The sequence below is a fragment of the Stenella coeruleoalba genome, assembly GCF_951394435.1.
Source record: "Stenella coeruleoalba genome assembly, chromosome: 2".
Lineage (NCBI taxonomy): Eukaryota > Metazoa > Chordata > Mammalia > Artiodactyla > Delphinidae > Stenella > Stenella coeruleoalba.
The window spans coordinates 39,569,785-39,590,279 of NC_137147.1; the positions used below are offsets into that span (position 1 = coordinate 39,569,785).

Below are 20,495 nucleotides of genomic sequence, written 5' to 3' on the forward strand. Positions count from 1 at the left end.
TGAACTTAGCACTTAAAAATTTTTTTAATTTATTTTTTAATTGAAGTATACTTGATTTACAATGTTGTGTTAGTTTCAGGTGTACAGCAAAGTGATTCAGATATATATACATATTACATATATATTATATTTTTTTTTCAGATTCTTTTCCCATACAGATTATTACAAAATATTGAGTATGGTTCCCTGTGCTATATAGCAGGTCCATGTTGTTTATCTATTTTCTATATAGTAGACACAGTTTGCTTTTAAAAGGCACTGAAAAAAAAATGATTAAAAAAAAAAAGGCACTGAAGTGTTGTTAGCCCTGTGTAAAATGACCCACATGGGTAAAATTCTATGGAAAAAATACAAATCCCTAAGGGAGACAAGGCACAGGAGTTTGTGCCACCTTAAATCTGGTGAATACTGACTTTCCCTGAAGACTGAACTTGGATACCTCCTCCTCCACGAAGTCCTCCCTGAAGCAGGCTCACCATCCCCTATGTCCTGCACACACTTCTATTCCAAAGGTACCCTCTGATGAAATAGTGGGCTCGTGCCGTCTCCCTCACTACAGGTGAGCTCCTTGAGCTGTGCACCCGTAGCACCTGATGTGCCTCTGGCTGTAGCAGGTGCTCTGGGAATGCCCTGTGTGTTGTTATGTGCATGTGCGTGCCCAGGCCTGTTTGTGAGTGTGTGTGTCACATGGCAAGTGACATATTTTTGCTATGTAACCTTCATCCCTCCTATCTTCTCCAGTGTTATGCAACAAGTCCTCTGCACAAATTACAAAGGAATACCTGCTCTCCTCCCCCAGTATGTACTGAAAACAAAGTGAATTAGACATGAGTAGCAGCAAGAAAACCTAATTATCTCATTTGTACCTAGATCATGAGCTAGGAGACAAGGAGAGGTGGCAAAAGGACTGGGGGAGGGAGACAAGGGCCAGACTACTGGGAATCTTCCCAAGGAGCCTGAACTTTATAGGAGATGGGAAGCCTTTAAAAGATTTCTAGCAGGAGAGAGGCTAAGGTCGAGTTTTTAGACAGCTGATCCGGGTAGCTCTGTGGAGGATGGATTTGAGGGAGTAGATTCATGGCGACCCGTTCCAAGGCTATTGGAATAATCTATCTACGTGATAAGGGCCTGAACAAGTGTGGTGCTGATGGAAAAGAGAAACTGACTCAAGAATATTTAGCAAGCCAAGTCAGCAGGACTTGGCAGTTGGTGAAAATGGGAAAAGAGGTGAAAGGAGAGAGAAAACTCCACAATGATGCATAGGTACCTGAACAATGGTGAGATGAGTTCTGACTGGGAAAGTGGGTGGAGGAGCAGGTAGGGATAAAGGTGGGGTATTTAGTTGTGGACACCGTTGACTTGGAAATGCCTGAAGGATGCCCAAGTAGGTCTTTCCAGCAAGCCTATTAGACACAAGGCCTTGGACCTGTTCTTGGACATTCTAAGCCACAGTCTCCTCGGGTAGGAAGTGCAGGAACCATGGCACTGCTCATCTCTCACGACTGTTGTATAGACTGAAGGAGACAGAGTATAAACCCCTTTGCCCTGAGCCTACCCCAATCCTAGAAGCTGTAATCAAGCCCAGGGACAAAGATGGGAGACAGAGCTTTGGAAATTCTTGGCATATGTGCAATATGGTTAAGACCAGGAGAGCAGATTAGACCATCTGGAGTGAGAAAGACAACAATATAAGGACAAAACTCCAGGAAACACCAATATTAAAGGAGATTAAGGGATAATGAAAGGGGTACAGTAAGAAACAAACAAAATTCCCAGAAGGTGCTGGAGAAACACAGAAGCAGGGAAGCAAAGAGAAGGTAGCAGTCAACAAGACAAGTAAGTACCATGATTACACGGCCATTCCTGGGCTTTGCAGGAGCGGTATTCACACAGTGATGCAGGCAGAAGTCAGCCTGCATTGGGAAGAAGAATGAATGGGCTAGGGAGGACAGATGCAGACAGCTCTTTGGGGAGGTGGCCGAGATGGGAAGGGGAGACACTGAGCCTCACCTCAAAAGGGAGACTAGGGCTTCCCTGGTGGCGCAATGGTTAAGAATCCGCCTGCCAATGCAGGGGACGTAGGTGCGAGCCCTGGTCTGGGAAGATCCCACATGCCGCAGAGCAACTAAGCCCGTGTGCCACAACTTCTGAGCCTGTGCTCTAGAGCCCGCGAGCCACAACTACTGAGCCCACGTGCCAGAACTACTGAAGCCCACGCACCTAGAGACCCTGCTCCGCAACAAGAAGCCACTGCAATGAGAAGCCCACACACTGCAACAAAGAGTAGACCCCCGTCACCGCAACTAGAGAAAGCCCGCGCGCAGCAACAAAGACCCAATGCAGCCAAAAATAAATAAATAAAATAAATAAATTTATTTAAAAAAATAAAGGGAAACAAGCAAGGCAAAGAGAGGCCTGGGTGGTTTGTTCTATGGGGTTTGGGGATGCTGAGTGCTTAAGAGATCTGGGTCATTTCTAAAGGAAAGGTGCCGGGAGGAAGGGAGAGGATGAAGGTACAGGAAATGAAACACCTGACCCAGGGTGGATACAGAGGGAGCCCAAACAGCAGGTATAGGACTGGGCCTCTTCCCAAAACTGCCTGCAGGAGATGCCACAGGCGGGAGCAGGAAGTTCACACCTGTGCACTTCAGTTTTCTTAGAACATTAGGGCCCTTGACTACAGAGAAGAATCTGGGTGCTAGGAAACAAACTTAAATTCTCCCTGATTATAACTCTGACTCTAACCTGAGCTCTTCCAACCAATGACCCAAGCAGGAGACAAGTAAGGAGCAAGGGTCCTGAGAAGAGTAAGGAGAGGGGGAGTTGGGGGGAGGGGCTTGGGGAGAGTGCTGAGAATTCATTATTTTTCTTCCAATTCTCTCAGTCAGTCTCTTCTTTTTAATGTAAGCTTCACTGAAGCCAAACTGTCACTAGGTAATTTGACTTCAAAATACTAATGGAACTGATATTAATGGAAAGACTCATTTAATATCTTGACAGGAACAATTTTTCAGAATCATTATTTTTCCTGTTTTAAAACAAAATTCTACATGCAGAAGCCCAATAGGACCAAATTACAGCAGGAGGAGTAGATGATGGGCCATCAGATATTCCGTTCAGAGAGAAAAATGCACACTGGATTCCTAATGAGGCAACTTCAGGGGTCACTCATTTATTTTGCTGTAACAGAATTTTTTTTTTTTAAAAAAAGTAAGCTTAAATGGCAACTATTCCTTCAAGGTCACAGTTAAACCATGATCTAGTTTACGCCCCTTGCTGGTGCCCTGTTCTTACCAAGGGCAGGCTGCCATTAATATGGTCCTTACATCTGGTATACCAGAAGATGGTTTGAGTCAGTTTTTCCTCCTTTGAAAACCATCTTTTATCACCCAAACAAAAGTTAACGTTTTATTTGGGGAACCTGGGATTCAGCTCGTCTTTTCACACACCTTTTACACTTCTTAAAATAATCAAGGGAATAAAAATCACACTGGCATATTCATTCTCTCTAAACGATTCCTGAGGCTGCTCTTAACCTCACACACACCAAGTATGAATGTCTATATCTGAAATAGGAATTTTTTTAAAGAGAAGATCTCTTAGCAAAAGTGAATGACAGTGTTTGAATCCTGAGGAAGACTCAAGACAGGAGAACAAGGAGGGGTTTCTTCATTCTACAAATGTTTCCTGAATCTCTACCACGTGCAGGGCACTTTGCCAGGGACCAGGGAGCCGCTGAGGGTCTCTAGTGCTCACACAGAGAGTGGTAAAACTGGGCTGAAAGGAGGTCAGCGGATGAAGTCAGGGCAACACCCATGAACAAATTCTCATTCGCCCCCAGATATCTGCAACAGCAGCGCCCCAGCAAATCAATATGACCACAACCCAGGTACAGGAAGTACATGACAAGAAGGCAGGGAGGCCCAGCAGGGAGACTCAAAAACAATGTATTCTCCGCAGAGCCAAAGAGCTAACCAAGGCTTCTGAACAGCCAAAACCAAGGCCGCGCTGAACATTACTATAAACACTGTTGGCCCTTACTATGGAGCAGATGAAACTTTTGTTCTGAAAAATTAAATATTTTCATATCAGAAAACCTCTAACTTAAAATCACCTGTGAAAGATCTAGGACCCCCAAACAAGTATCAAGTCGACAGATAAAACTAGAGGGAATCGATATAGGGGGAACTCGTCATATTTTCTTTAAACCAAATTAAAATTATTGGCATCTTTGATTCACCCAGAAATCCACAAGTTCAAACTATGCACTTTTAAAATTGTAGTTTTCCTCCTTGAAAGGATGAAAGAACAATTCACATCCAATGCATTACATGTTCAAACTTAAATCAAGGAAACGTCTTTTAATGCCTATTTAAAGAGGCTATTTACCATCTTTCTCAACTGCAGCAATAAACATGCTCACTTCAGCTCTCGAAAGGGGGCTCCATCAGACTTTCGCAACTAAAATGTTGCAACTTTACTTCTTTGTGATTACTCACCCTAACTCAGAACCTTCTCTCTATCCAATATCGGATAAGCAAACCAACAGACTCAAACTCAAGGTTTTCCATAAACTAACTTGGGCCAACATTGCAACTATAGTAATTCCAGCTTCATTTCCCCAGATTCCTTGCAAGATCTTTCAGAATGAACATTTGTACAGCATTTACCCCAAACCCAGGATAAGGAAACCATCTCCTCTTCCACCAGTAACCATCCGCTGATTTACACTCCAGAATCTTAAATAAAAAGCAAACACGGCAAGAAGGCTGGACTCAAAAATCCCTTCTAAAATTCTAAATATTCTAAAGTCTAAATTCCTTAAAATTAAAAACTCCAAAATTCTAGGTAAATAAATATCAGACTGTTTTCAGAGTTAATTTCAGAAAAGGCTGGGCTCATGACTTCATATGTAAGTACTGGGGTAGAGTGGTGATGGTGGTGGTAGTAATTGTGACATTGATGATTCTTCTGTAGCGGTATGTGTTATGCACCGTGCTAGATGGTTTACATAAGTCTTCACTGTATTGTCACATAACCCTGTGAGGTAGGTACTACGTTATGATGAAAAAGCTGGGGCTAGCAGAGGTTAAATGACCTCTACAATACGAGGCAAAACAAATAGCTGAACCCCAATCTGGCTGACACCCAACCATCACACTATGATGCGCTGCTAATTACGGTAGTTGTCCAATAAATATTCCTCAAAGCCGGTATTTGTGTGCTATGACTCTGTCATTGTAGATTCTGCATCTTAATATGCACAATCTTAATATGCATCTTATATGGCTTAGGCAAATGCTAATGTGTCTTTTTACATTGAACACAGACCAAATGGATATTGAAGGGACAGTCAGAAATTCCGGAGATCAGGGAGATGCCAAAATAGGCATGATCCAAAATTATTCAAAATAGACACAATTATCCAGAATTAATTCACAAAATTATAGTCAATAAGGTAAATGAGCTTTCAGTAGTCAACAAGAATCAACTGTATCCACTTATTCATAATTTTTGAGGTTTTATTTCCTTTATCATTACTGGCACCATGATTATTAATTCTCATCCATACATTTATACTGATAGTTTCCTAAAAAAATAAAATAAAAACACCTGGGACCCTATCAATTGTATCACTGCAGTACAATTATCCTATCCCTCTAAGTATTAAAATTTTCCATTAATACTTATGACTCCATAGAAAATAAATATATCATTCAAAAATTCAAGAATCTTGAATAAACTTTAGTGTCTTCGTTTCCTTTCCCCTACTCTTTTTTTTTTTTGGAAAATATGGCACTGAAAGAGGTAGAGAGCAAGCAGACGCTATTCCCAGGAAATGTTTACATCGTCACCTTCATTGTCTAAAGTGCAACCATCCGAACGTCTTTCCTTGGCCAATATTATTTTCAGAAGACCCCTGTCAAAATATCAATTTCCTTGGGAGATTAAAAGCAGCCAAAGCTACCGTTTCTTGAGGGCCTATTTTGTGCTGAGCATGTTTAATGTATTAAATCTAATCTTCACACCAATCCTAAGAGTTATCTAACTTTAGCACCATTTTCCAGAAGGGGCAATAGAGCTGAAGGGACTGGTTCATCGTGGCAGACCTGGGGTTAACATACTGCACTTGCTAATATGAAGTCTATCCTCTTTCTAATACCTTCTGCCTGTTCCTCCACACGTCAAGCCTGTTGCCACCTTTGGGGCTTTGCCTTAGCTGTCCCCTCTGCCTGGGATGCTCTCTCTAATCTTCACATGACTGGTTGCTTCTTGCCACTTGGGTCTCAGCCAAAATGTCACCTTCTCTTGAGTCCTCTATCCATTCTAGGTAAAGCAGTCACCTTGTCACACTCCATCACATCACCCTGTTTTAATTCTCCACTTAGCACCTAACCATGATTTGTTATTTTTTTGTGTTTTGTTTGTTTGCTTATCATCTGTCTCTTCATGAGAGGGTAGAAGCCCCGTGAGAGCCGAAATTCTGGATGTTGTGTTCTCTGCCCCATCTGTAACACCTAGAATGGAGTCGGGCACACAGTAGGTGCTCAATAAAGATCTATGAATGATTGAATGGCTTTCCTGCTGCCTCCATCACACATTAAAGTAGCATCAGGAAAGAATCTTGAAGTCCAGAGAGCTAAATTCAAGTTTCACCTTCAACTAGCTAGGGGGCTGCGCTCTGGGTGCCCTCCATTCAGCTCAATTTCTACCACCATCAGGTTGTTTTCCAAGGTCTCAGCAAGGTGAGCTGGAATTCAGGACAGAATCAGAAAATCTTATTGGGTCAGAGGGACCCAGGCCATAAGAGACCAGGGGTCACAGGGCAAGAGGAACAGGCAAGCATCACTGATTTCATCATTTTGCCTTGGACTAACACAGTGGTTCATCGTAAGGCCCAGTACAGCTCAAGAAGAGGGTAAAAGTTTTAAGTATACAGATAAATCCTATCTCTTTTTACAGGGGAAAACTTTATATTAACAAAAGACATCAAGCCAAGGTCACTCAAACTGTCCTAGTTTTTTTTTTTTTTTTTTAACTTTTCATCTATTGCAAACCTCAAAGAAACCCCTTCAACAGTAGAGACTTCTGAAAATACCTATATAACACAACCAAATAGGTCCTAAAATGGGTCATTATCTAGTATATTTCACCAGGAGCCAGCCACTTTACATCTTTTTTCTCTAAAATTTACAGCTTCTCTTTTCTACTAGTTAACTGTCTCCTATAATTAGCTGAAGTGAAAATGTCCTCTAATTGCAGGGGAAAATATCAGTACAATGCCCTAGGAATTAGGAATTAATAAAAACCTTATTTTTTGACACTTTTCATTGGAATTTCTTAAGCTGAGGCCGTGTGTCCACAGTCAGGCTTCAGGGGACCACTAACCTGATGACTCTTTTCCCAGCATGCTGGCAATATGCACATATGTGCATTTTTCTAGAAACAGGGTCCATAGCTTTTAACATCACTAAAAGGGTCCAGGGTTCAAAAACAGTTTCAGAAGCACTGCTTCTGCTAAAAATTTGTTCTGAACTCTTCTGTACTGTGATGGAACAAGAGTAATAAAAAATAAAGCACTTAAGAGGTCCACAGCTCACAAATTAATAAATGCATTTTGTTTAGGAAATTCTGCTAATATGGCTCTTTCAAAAATAATTTCAGAGCCTAGAACAAAACTGAGTATCAGCAGAACAATGTCCAGAAGACATTTCAGAAGGGAGCAGAATTTGTATCGTCCAATGGAACCATGACCAGAACCACATAACTCTGATACTGGAAGGGGCCACAGAACACTGGCTGCCCAGATGCCAGCATCACACATCACAGGCAAGAACACCAATGCCCAGTGTGAGGACAGAGGCACATCAAATGTAAGTGCTACGAGAGAGAAGCAGAAATAGCGACAAGCACGTACAAGAGATATACATGACTTGCAAATAAAAATTCAGCTTTGTGGTTTTGGTTTAAGCAATTGGAGAACAGGCACTAGGTCTAGAGTATGCTCACACTGGCCCCATGTGACTTATTTCATTAAAGTAATTACAAGGAGCTCATGTTGGCCATGGTTCTATCCTACAGCAAATTTCTTAATTTTTTTTATGGCAGCACAAACTAAACACCTTTGGTTAACTTTTAAGCATTTCTTTCCCTGTAAGGTCAAAGTTGTGCAAGGGTGAAACTTATGAAAAAATCAAAGGAACTTTCCAGAAGGCAACACATAATAAAAGCACAGTTTAGTCTTTCTACTAAAACATCCTACGTGCTCTGACAATCACTGTTCTAATTTACAGGTGCTACAGAAACACACTAACGTAATTCTTGATAAATCTCTCTGGATAGTACCACAGTTCTCAACAAAAATTTCCCAACTCATAAAATTCTTCAGTATAGCACTTAAACACTACAATAGCCAATACGCTTGGGCCCATTCCTCCATCTAATTAAAATGTCTGTCCTGGGCTTCCCTGGTGGCGCAGTGGTTGAGAGTCCGCCTGCCGATGCAGGAGACACAGGTTCGTGCCCCGGTCCGGGAGGATCCCACATGCCACAGAGCAGCTGGGCCCGTGAGCCATGGCCGCTGAGCCTGCGCGTCCGGAGCCTGTGCTCCGCAACGGGAGAGGTCACAACAGTGAGAGGCCCGCGTACCGCAAAAAAAAAAAAAAAAAAAAAAAAAAAAGTCTAAGTCTGTCCTACAAGTGATTTATAGTATTTGTCATCACCTAGGGTGGATAGATAGACTGGTGGCTACAGACATTTCATGACAACAAAGCATTAATTACCATGCTAGTGAGAATGGCTTCTAGCAAAAGCTCAAATGGTGGGATTCTCAGTCGCTCTCTGATGCGAGAAAACAGGGACATAACTTACCATCCCATAGAACAAGGAGCCCATTAGTGTAAATCAAGAAATATAGGCTTCCCTGGTGGCGCAGTAGTTAAGAATCCGTCTGCCAGTGCAGGGGACACGGGTCCTAGCCCTGGTCGAGGAGAATCCCACACGCCACGGAGCAACTAAGCCCGTGCACCACAGCTACTGAGCCTGCGCTCTAGAGCCACGAGCCACAACTACTGAAGCCCACGTGCCTAGAGCCTGTGCTCCGCAACAAGAGAAGCCACCGCAATGAGAAGCCCGCGCACCGCAACGAAGAGTAGCCCCTGCTCGCCACAACTAGAGAAAGCCCGTGAGCAGCAATGAAGACCCAACGCAGCCAAAAATAAATAAATGAATAAATAAATTTTTAAAAAAAGAAATATAACTGCATGGCTTGACATGAGGACCCACTGTAATTCCTTAAGGCTGATTCTAAACCAAGGAAATAACATCAACATCACTACCAATGCTGAAAGTCATTTAGACATGAGTTAAATCCTCTCCAAGCCGGAGCAATTTAGATTTGGACCAACTGAATTCTTAGGAGTTACTAACTTTGAGAAGATATAAGTCATGTTGACTGCTTAAAACCAAACCAGTTACTCCTAAAGCAAAGAACTGATGTAACTGCCTAACAAATGGAGGCAGAAGCTTTAGAGATGGAAGGGTCCTTAGAGAGATTCTAGTGCAGCCCCCTCTTGATAGAAACTAGGGAGCCGAGACCCTGATACACAGAGGCTTGCCTGCAGTCACAGTTGACAGATGGCAAAGCCACACCTTGAACCCAGCTCTCCTGACTCTCACAGAACAGTACCTATATATTGCTGGAAGCTGTACAATGAAATACAAAGAGTTTCTTTAATTGGGTAGTTAATACTATACTAATTTACAGTTAAAGTTCCCATAAACTTCCCATATATTTACTAATAAGCCAGCTTCCACTAAAATTTTAGAACACAAATATATATATATACATAAATATCTAACTTAATGTATTTACAAATTAATACATATCTAAATAAATTGAAATAAGTACATCTTCATATCTATGTAGATGTTAAGTGTGTCTGTCTGTCACACATCACATGAGCTAAGGCAACAGTAAAGCTTTGGCTGGAGCTTTGGTTTCCACATTCTGAAAACAAAGGACTGAGCTATAGTAGGTTCAAACACTCAAAAATTTCTCAGGACCAAGCGGGTAATGAGTCAAGGGGACTGAGTATTAGGGGGTGGTGGGGTCTGCAGCAAACTAGAGCACCACAGAACTAAATGCCCTCAGACTGAATGTTAAACATCACTGCCAAATGAATACATCTGTAGCCCGTCCACGGGCCTAAGAGCTGTCAGGCTTTTTGTTGCTGTTCTGAACTAGACTCTCCCGCTTCAACATCAGTGATTCTTTTCTGATCTGTAAAAAGCTTGGGGCATTTGATGGTTCAAAAAGGGTGCTACTGTTTTCTGTCTTCGGGAATTAAATGTTCTTTTGGGTCATCTGTTCATAGATATTGAAACTTAGTTCCCTCCAAACTTTCGGACAATGGAAAGATTTCTGTGGGTCAGGAACGTTTAACTTTCAAAAGGGATCTGTGATGTCTCTCTGGGAAAGCATTATTAGGTCAGACGTTCCCTTCTTTTGAGGGATGATTTTTCACGGTCCTTTAACTGAAGCAGGCCTGTGGCCATGCTATCTATGCTGGAGCCTTAAAAATCAACTGTTTTTCCTCCAGGAAAATGTTTCTGGTCTCCCCAAAGCAGGCACTCACCAGCATCTTAGTCCTTACTTCTATTCTGTCATTTCCTGGTTGTTGTCCCCCCTACCTCTCCAATCTCTCTCCCCCTTGGAACTACGAGGCCTGTGAAGAAAAGGGCCATGTCTGTCTTGCCCACTTGCCTCTCCAGGGTACAGCACAGTGCCTGGTACATAGGACACGCTCAGTGGCGCATGAAAGCTCACCTAAGGCTTGGCATTTCATAGAGAAACATGTAATAGTCTGTTAGAGTAGCTACCCCAGGAGCAGAGGGGATGAATCTCAGTCAATCACCCACACTCCTCTGACCAATATCATACACTTCCATGAGAACCCAATCCATTCATATATCCATCCTTTCAGGATACAGGGGGAGTGGGCAGTGGAAATCTTAGGATGCTGAGGGAACACGAAGGAGGAGGGGGAGAACCAAACCCAGACTTGGAATGTCAGGGAAAGTTTCCTGGGTAAAGTGAGGTCTATGGTGAGACCTGAAGCACAAGTAGGAATTAGCATGGTCGCTCTTGAGGAACTGAAAGCTGCTCATTGTGGCTGGAGCATGGAGTGTGGGATGGGGTGAGGTAAGCAATAAGGCTGAAGAGGAAATTGGGGTCCAGATCATGCAGAACATTCTATAGCATTTTGAAGAGTTGTGTTTTATCTAAGGGCAGTGGGGCACCACTGAAGGGTTTTAAGTAAAGGAATGACTATCAGCTCGGCAACTGAGAAAGATCATTTTGGATACAGCAATGATGAAGGTGGAAAGAAGGTGGTCAGGAAATGACTTTCAGGCCTCATTTTTATCATATTCTAATAAAATGGAGCCAGCAGCCAACACAAATGCAGTCCCAGATGTAGCCAACTGTTTTACAAAATAGAAGGAAGACCACAGAAAATCCAAGGCACTTCTCTGATTCTACATAAATGCTACCCCTCTCATTAAAAAGTACTGCACTTCTACTATCACAGCTAGTCATCATTCTAAACATTTGCTAGATACCAAAACTGCACTAAGAGTTATGTAAGATAAAATGATTCACTCTGCCCACCAACCTCATTAGCTCTCCAGCGTTTGCACAACCGAATTTAACATGTCGGGCTCACAAACTACCCAGTGAACAAAGTTATACCATATTAACAGGTTTAGAAATCACGGTCTTGTAAAATAAGCAAAAGCAAAGAATTCTCCAAACAGTTTTCCATCCATTATCATATTCAAAGGACACAAGAATCTGGTCCAGTCTTTCAAGTGCAAGTTGGTATGTAATTAATTGATTTTTTTTTTTACAAGGGACACTGTGATCATTGTAATAACTGGTCAATCCCGAATTACTTTCATTTTGTTTTTAGACAGATGAATAGGGACTTCCCTGGTGGAGCAGTGGTTAAGAATCCGCCTGCCAGTGCAGGGAACACAGGTTCGAGCCCTGGTCCGGGAAGATCCCACATGCCACGGAGCAACTAAGCCCATGCGCCACAACTACTGAGCCTGTGCTCTAGAGCCCACGAGCCACAACTACTGAGCCCACTTGCCACAGCTACTGAAGCCCACACGCCTAGAGCCTGTGCTCCACAACAAGAGAAGCCACCACAATGAGAAGCCTGTGCACCGCAACCAAGAGTAGCCCCTGCTAGCCACAACTAGAGAGAGCCCGCAGGTAGCAACGAAGACCCAGTGCAGCCAAAAATAAATAATTTTTTAAAAAAAGATGAATAAAATGTTTAAGTCAAGATCCTTCCAAAGTGCTTATACTTTACTTGCTCCAAAATCACATTTCAACAGAGATTTAGTGCCTACTATATACCAGACACTGCTCAAGATGTTGGACTTAGGACAGTGAATAAGAGAGGTGGGGTCCCTGCTCTCAAGGTGTTTATACCCTAAAGGAGGAAGGTAAAATAAGAAAATAAATTAACAAAATGATCTCAGAGAGGGATGAGTGCAATGAAGGGTGACAGATAATAATGTGGTCTGGAAGGTGTTCTCTGAGGGGGGAACATCTGAGCCACAACTTAACCATGATGAGAAACAGCCAGCCCCACTGCAGCAAAATTCTTACCATGAAACTGAAGACACAATATACCCAACACAATTCACGTACACTGGGATAAACCTCCCTAGAGATGCTAAAATATGTTTCTTCCCTAAACGCTCCTCACCAAACTGGCTCCGAAAAAAATCATTGTGAGAACAAATAACTGTACCACAAAGTACAAAAGAGAATGAACCGCTAGATAACGAATCTAGAAGATTCAATCTGATGCTATAAATTCATGTACCTGGATCCAGGAATCAAGAGCAAAGATAATGAACGATTGCCAAGTGGTAACCTGGAGGCTTCCCCTGACAAGACTACTAAACAGGTAACCAAGACTACTAAATAGGTAACCTCACTGAGTTGAGAGAAAGCAGCCCTCCACTGCTGCAGGGAACAGAATGTCTTCAGGAGGGTTGAACCAGGAAAACAGCCTGGGATACTGCCAAGCAGGTCCTTCCTTCCTGAGGGGATGCCAAGGCCTTTCCATGACGCAGCCTCCAGCCCCTCCTGCCTCCTGCCATGTCCCTATGCTCTGCACTAAGTATTAAGTGCTGGTCCCCATTTGGAAAGTCAGTGAATACAGAGCAAATCTGTGAAAGGAGAAGATAAGGTTTTAACTTAGACAAACTTTCGGGTTTTAGAAGTTCAAGAAATTATGCAAAACAAACCGGTTCTAGAAGAAACAGAAAAAAAGCTGACAGTGATAATTTAGAAAATGAGACTGTGTCCAAAAGTCAGAAACTGTATTTAATGAGTTTGGTGTTTTTTAACGCTCCTACTCTGATAATATTTTTTGCACTAAAGAGGCAACATGGTTTTCAAGAGTCAGCCTTGGCTCAAATCTAATTCAGGCACTTATTTACCTAACATCTTCTTTGGTAAAATAAGGATAATAAATCCTCAACGTTTTTTCTCTACAGCTTTATTGAGTATAACTGTCACGCAACAACGTGCACACACTTAACGGTGAACTACCTGATGTGCTTAGACGTTAAGTATATAACTGTGAAACCATCAGCACAATCAAAATAATGAATATATTCATCTCGCTCAGAAGTTTCCTTGTGCCTCCTCTGTAATCCATCCCTCCATCACCTTCATTCTCCGGTTCCCAGGCAACCACTGATCTGCTTCCTGTCACTACAAACTAGTTTACATTTTCCATAATTTTGCATAAATGAAATCATATAGTATGTACTCTTTTGTGTCTGGCTTCTTTCAGTATGTAAATCACATATTTTAAGATTCATCCATACTGTTACGTGTACCAATAGTTCATCACTTTTTATTACTGGGTAGTATGCCATTGAATAGATACAGAATTTGTTTAAATATTCACCTGTTGGGGACTTCCCTGGTGGCGCAGCGGTTAAGAATCCGCCTGCCAGTGTAGGGAACACTGCACTCCTGCCAATGCAGGAGACACGGGTTCGACCCCTGGTCCGGGAAGATCCCACATGCCGCGCAGCAACCAAGCCCGTGCGCCACAACTACTGAGCCTGCGCTCTAGAGCCCCTGAGCCACAACTACTGAAGCCCGCGTGCCTAGAGCCTGTGCCCCGCAACAAGAGAAGCTACCTCAATGAGAAGCAAGCACACCTCAACGAAGAGTAGCCCCTGCTCGCCGCAACTAGAGAAAGCCCACACACAGCAACGAAGACCCAACGCAGGCAAAAATAAATAAATAAAATAAATAAATTTAAATATTCACCTGTTGACTGACATTTTCCAGTTTGGGGGCTATTACAAATAAAGCAGCTGTGAATGTTCATGTACAAGTCTCTGTAAAATGGTTTCATTTCTCTTGGTAAGTACTTAAGGGTAGCTAGGTCCCATGGTAAGTATATGTCTAACACTTTAAGAAACTGTTAAAGTGTTTTCTAACGTGACTATTATTTTGTATACTGCACAGTAGTATATGAGAGTTCCAGTTGCTCCACTTCCTCACCAACTCTTGGTATGATCAGTCTCTTTAATTTTAGCCTTTCCCATGGGTTTTGGTTTTAATTTACGTTTCCTTGACTAATCTTTTAATGTGCTATTTTCCATGAAGGGTGCCTATTCAAATCTTTGTCCCATTTTTAAATTGAATATTTTTCTCATTGCATTTTAAGAGTTTTTATATATTCCCGTTAAAAGTCTCTTGTCTGATTTACATGTTGCAAATAATTTCTCCCAGTCAGTGGCTTGTGTTTTCTTTTTCTTAAGTATCTTCTGAAAAGCAATAGTTAATTTTAATAGTCTGATTTGATTTTTTTTTTATAGTACTTGCTTTTTTGTGTCCTGTCTAAAAAATGTTTGCTTAACCCAAGGGCACTAAGATCTTTCTTCTATGTTTTCTTATAAAAATTTTATAGCTAAAATCCTTTTTTTAGGTCCATGATCCATTTTAAGTTAATTTTTGTGTATGACATGAGGTAAAGGTCAATGCTCAAGTTTCTGCACATAACTATTCAATTGTTCACGCACCTCTTGTTGAAAAAAATTATCATTTCCCCATTGAATTGCCTTGACATCTTTGTCAATAAAGAAAGTCAATTTATCATATATGTGTGAACCTATTTCTAGACTCTCTTCTACTCCGCTGATCTATATGACTCTCTTTACTCCGATACCACACTATCTTAATTATGGTAATGTTATAGTTATCTTGAAATCAGATAGTTTAAGTCCTCCAACTCATCCTTTTTCAAAATTATTCTTAGATGAGTCTGGGTCCTTCACATGTTCATATAAACTTTAGAATCAGTCTGTTAATTTCTACAACAAAGCTTGACGGTATTTTAACTAGGATTGCATTAAATCTATTGAACAAGTTGGGAAGAACTGTTAAGAATTGAGGTCTTAACAATATTGAATCTTCCCATTTATGAACACAGTATCTCTCTCCATTTATTTAGATCTTTAACTTATTTCAGTGATGGTTTGTCATTTTCAGTGAACAAGCCTTGCATGTTTATTCAGATTTATCCAATTTCATATTTTGATGCTCTTTTAAATGGTATTTTTCTATTTCAGTTTTCGATTGTCCACTGATAATATATAGAAACAACTGATTTTGGTAGATTGGTTTGGATCCTGCAACCTAGCTAAACCTAGCTTGTTGGTTCTAGAAGCCCTTTTGTAGGTGTCTTAGAATTTTCTACAATTTTACTTCTTCCTTTGCATGTACTTTATTTTTTTAATTGCCTATTGCACTGACTGGGACCTCCAATACACTGTTGAACAGAAGTGGTAAGAGTAGCTATCCTTGTCACTCCTGATCTTAGCGGAATATCATTCTGTTTTTCACCATTAACATGTTACCTGTAGGTTTTTCACAATTGTCCTTCACCACATTGAAAAAGTTCTCTTCTATTACTAATTTGTTGAGAGTTTTTATCATGAATGGGTATTGAATTTTGTCAAATACTCTTTATCTATTGAGATGATCATATGAATCTCCTTTTTTATTCTGTTAATATGAAGAGTTGCACTGATTGACTATAAATGTTTAATCAACCTTGCAGTCCTGGTTATAACCCCATTTGATCATTTGCTATATTGCTGGGTTTGATTTGCTAAAATTTAAGAGTTTTTATATCTATATTCACGAGGGGCACTGGTCTGTAGTTTTATTTATTTGTAATGTTTTCATCAAGTTTTGGTATAAAGGTAATGTTGGCCTCATGAAATGAGCCGGGATGTGTTTCCTTCTCTTCTGTTTTCTGAAATAGTTTGTGTAGTTGGCAATATTTCTTCCTTAAATGTATAATAGAACTCACCAGTAAAGCCTTCTGGGACCTTGAGTTTGCACTGTGGAAGGTTTTTAACTACAAACTCAATTGCCTTAATAGACATAATGCTATTCAAGTTATTTGAATGAGTTTGGGTCATTTGTATCTTTCAAAGAATTTGTTCCTTTCATCTAATTGTGGAATTTCCTGGCATAAAGTTATTCATAATATATATTTTTAAATGTCCATAGGATCTATAGTGATGTTCTCTCATTCCTAACATTGGTAATTTGTGTGTTTTTATTCTTGATCATTTGAGGTTTATCAATTTTATTACGTTCTTTTTTTCCCAAAGAACAGCTTTTTGTTTCATTGATTTTTCTCTGCTGTTTCTATTTTCTGCTTCAACTAACCTCTGCTATCTTTACATTTCCTTCTTTTTGCTTACTTAGGATTCAATTTGCTCTTCTTTTCTAGTTTCAGGTGGAAACTCAGGTCTTTGAGATCTTTTCTAATTTAAGTTTTTAATGCTGTGAATTTCCGTTTAAGAATTTCTTTAGTTGTTACATTATATCCCACTACCTCCTTGGATATAATGTAAATTAAATGAAATAGTATAGTTAGGAAAGAAACAGTTGATTGCCTAATCCATGGCAGGCACTGTGCTTGATACTAGGAATATACTGCACAGAAGAGATCTAACCCTTTCTCTCATCAAGCTTAGAAGGTAATACAGACGAAATTGGTTCAAAATCAACGCCAATGATTATCTTCTTAATACTCAGAAAGCATGTTAAGCAAAAAAGCATAACAACTTTGTTTTAGTCTAATCATAAAGGTGTCTTCTGTTTTTGTCTCTTCTCATGATCTAGCAAAAACTAAGCTTTTAGTATTTTTTAGAGTTTAGCAATTTGTAATTTCAACTGCAACAAATAAATTTACTGTAAATTACTCCATTTGTAACTTCCTGAATAAACTACACATTTCAATTTAATGTGCTAAAGATAAATAAGTACTTCTGTCATTCTAAATTTCAAAACCACCTTTAGACCTATAAAGGATCATTCAGAAAACAAGCATTCCATATATTTCCAAATATTTTCTTAAAATTCTTTTCTTAACAAAAAATTTTAAAAGAAAGGAAACACACTACCCATTCTACCCTATCATCACAGTTTCAAAATACCCAGAACTTTTAAAACCTGCCTCCTAATTGAATGAGTGTCTGACAAATCACCAGTTCCAAGGTCATTTAAAGGCTGACCTATCCTACCAAACACTCATACTTTCCGGAACCCCACATTAAACATCTAAATAGAATGAATTCAGACAATTATAGATATAGAAATTTAATTGACATTTAAATCTATTCAGCCAGTGGGACAATAGGCAGCTCTAAATACCCCCACCTTGTCAGGTAACCTGAATCTTTCTACACTTAAGCTTCTCCAGCCCTTATCTTGCGGTCTTCATTTAGGCTACAGGTTCTCAAACTTCACTGCACATTGCAATCACGTGGAGAGCTGAAAAGTACTGATGCTGGGGTCCACAGCCATAATAGATTCCTGTCTAGAGTCTTTAAAAGTGGGGATTTTGAAAAGCTCCCCAGGTGATTCAAATGTGCAGACTAGAGGTAAAATGAACCAGTCTAGGATCTTTTGGGGAAAACAGGCTTCTAATGGCCATTGGTCAGTCTGCACCACCATATTTCAGAACCTAGTTCTTTTAGAGCTTTGCCCAACCTAACTCCTAATCAGACACTAATTTAATAATTCCATTCAGATTCCTAGACTCACCTCTATTTCCTGTCCAGAAAGTCACAGGATAAAAAGTCAATCTCTACTTTGGCCATTCCTCTCTAATCCACTTCTAAATGCCACAAAGTAAATTCAGCTGAAGGGAAAGTAACTCAATATAATTTGATGATATGGTTAAACAGTCGTTATGGTTTTTTCTCCTATTTAAGAGACTACTCCACAAGCTGCTGTAAGTTTACAAAGTATATGATAAAATAATCAATTCCTCAAAGTGTAAAATAAATATCTAAATGAATCTTCCTTATTATCCATCTGATTCCCCCACTTGTTAATTTCAAACAGGTTTTCAATACTGAGTCACCATTCTGGGCTCAAAACTGACATTCTCCAGAATTTAAATCATTAAACTCCCGAGACTCTTCAAAGGGCTTACTCCATTTTGCCAGGCCAGACCACTTCATTATAATTATCATTTCATCACATAAGAGTGGGAAGGATAACACCTGCATCACAAAAACAGTATGAAGATTAAGAAGCAAACGCATTTTAGCACTGTGTAGAGTGCTCTAGACATTTCAATTTATTTGCAGCAGAAATTTTGCCTCATGGGAACTATGTGAAAAAGCACAGGCAAGTAGGAAGTTGCGGGTTAACTACTTGTCAATATACAGAAGCCCCAGCAGGTGAGGAGAGGGGAGGGGGGCGGTTCACAAACTGCTGAAGAGCCCTCTAAACTCTCAGTACCAATAACAACAGAAACACATACTGCAGGACTCACACCTCTCAGGCTGAAACTGAACTGAAGTTACAAACACACGTAAACCTCATCTCCTTGGAAAACTGCTAAACGAAACTTGGCCAACTGAAGACCCAGGCACTCCAATCCCTGCCAATGCAGGTTATGTACCTCTGGGATGTAATGGATGTGCATGCTGAAACACGTGTGCACATCTGAGCTGCTGAACCAACACGTATCCATAAACATTATGAATAATACCTGCGAGAATGTATCACCTTCTCCTAAAAACCGCTTAAAGAACTTGACCCAAATCAAGTCACTTTCCAATCTATCACAACTTCTTTGCCTTTCCTGCGTATTACCCTCAAGCTGAGAGTTGGGGCGCCTTACCCAAAGTGTGGGCGGAGGGGGGTGACCGCCCCTACCCCGACTTCCCGTTAGCCCAAGCTGCCATCCCGAAAGGGGACCGTGTCGAGGATAGCTTTCTAGAGACCCACCTGTGCCCTAGCGCACCACCAGTGCCGTGGCCACCTGGGCGAGAACCAAAGCGAGGGCCGCAGTGGAGGGAATTCCCTGCGCTTGGGAAGATGGGAAAGCGCGCCCCGGGCAAGTTTTGTAAAATGAAGGGGGGAGAAGGTGCTGAGTGGACACAAAGGGGAGGGTTCAAGGTACTCACCCAGCCCTCAAAGGTGTCCGAGGCGCCGGCCGTGCGCAGCAGCTCCTGGAACTGCAGGGTGCAGTTGGCCACAAAGTGGTCGTAGCCCAGGGGCGTCTCGTGGAAGACAGCCAGCTCGAGGTGGCCACCGTCGGTGACGTTGGCGCAGAATTCCTCGTTGTACGTTGGTTTGTTGGTCTTCTGCTTGGTGCTCGTCTGGCCCACGCGTACCTGGTCCACGCTCACCGTCAGGTAGGGGTCCAGCAGCTGATAGCCCTTCTTGAAGAGCGAGTGGCGCAGGGACCAGCGGGTGGGCTGCAGCCCCACGGCCTCGCCAATGCGGACCCTCAAGTAGCCATTGAACTTCATGGTGCTGGACGACATGCCGGGGCCGCTGTCCCAATCCAGGGACCGCGCGGTCTCGCAGCGGGAAAGCGGGGAGACCTCGTTCAGGCCAGCCCTCGCGGCGGCCGCAGGAGTGGAGGCAGCTCCCGGGAAAAGCAAATCGCAAGCCCCCCTCGACCAGCCATTCTGCGTCCCCCGCCGGACCTTCCCTCCCCTCCTTCCCTCCCTCTCTCCCTCCCTCGCGAGGTGGAAAGGAGGGGAGCCGGGCGCCAAGCCCTCAGAGGGCCGGGGTCGCCCGACCGTCCCTCTCGAGCGCGCGGCACCTCCCGGGGGCTCGCGCGGGACTCGCCCCTTCTCCAGGGCCGGGAAGCACCTCTCCCCGGAGAGCCGGAGCGACCCGTCCGGTTAGCTCGAGCCTCAAGCGCCTCCTGCCCCCGCCTCCTCCCGCTTCTGCTCCTGCCCCCGCCTCCTCCCGCTTCTGCTCCTGCCCCCGCCTCCGCGGGCTCACGCTCTCCCCCACTCGGTGAGCTTCAAACCAGGAAGCAGCTGCCGCCCCATCCCGGGCAGGAGCCTCGCGCCGGCGGGCTCCAAGTTCACGGCAACCCTGCGCGGGGCTGGCGCGC

At 42.2% G+C, this 20,495-nt stretch overlaps 1 protein-coding gene across 2 annotated transcripts in view; it reads right to left on the reverse strand.

Annotated features, from left to right (window-relative positions):
- Nucleotides 1–20,312, reverse strand: part of PRKCH (protein kinase C eta) — a 221,954-nt gene extending 201,642 nt beyond the window's left edge. Inside the window, exon 1 of one of the 2 annotated variants that reach the window (XR_013827258.1) lies at nt 19,549–20,312. Coding sequence is in view for 1 of the 2 variants with exons in the window: in XM_079914274.1 (XP_079770400.1) it covers nt 19,549–19,911 (363 nt within the window). In the remaining variant the exon portion in view is untranslated. The remainder of the gene's footprint in view (nt 1–19,548) is intronic. The other variant, XM_079914274.1, reaches the window with a different exon arrangement.
- Between the last annotated feature and the right edge of the window lie 183 nt (nt 20,313–20,495).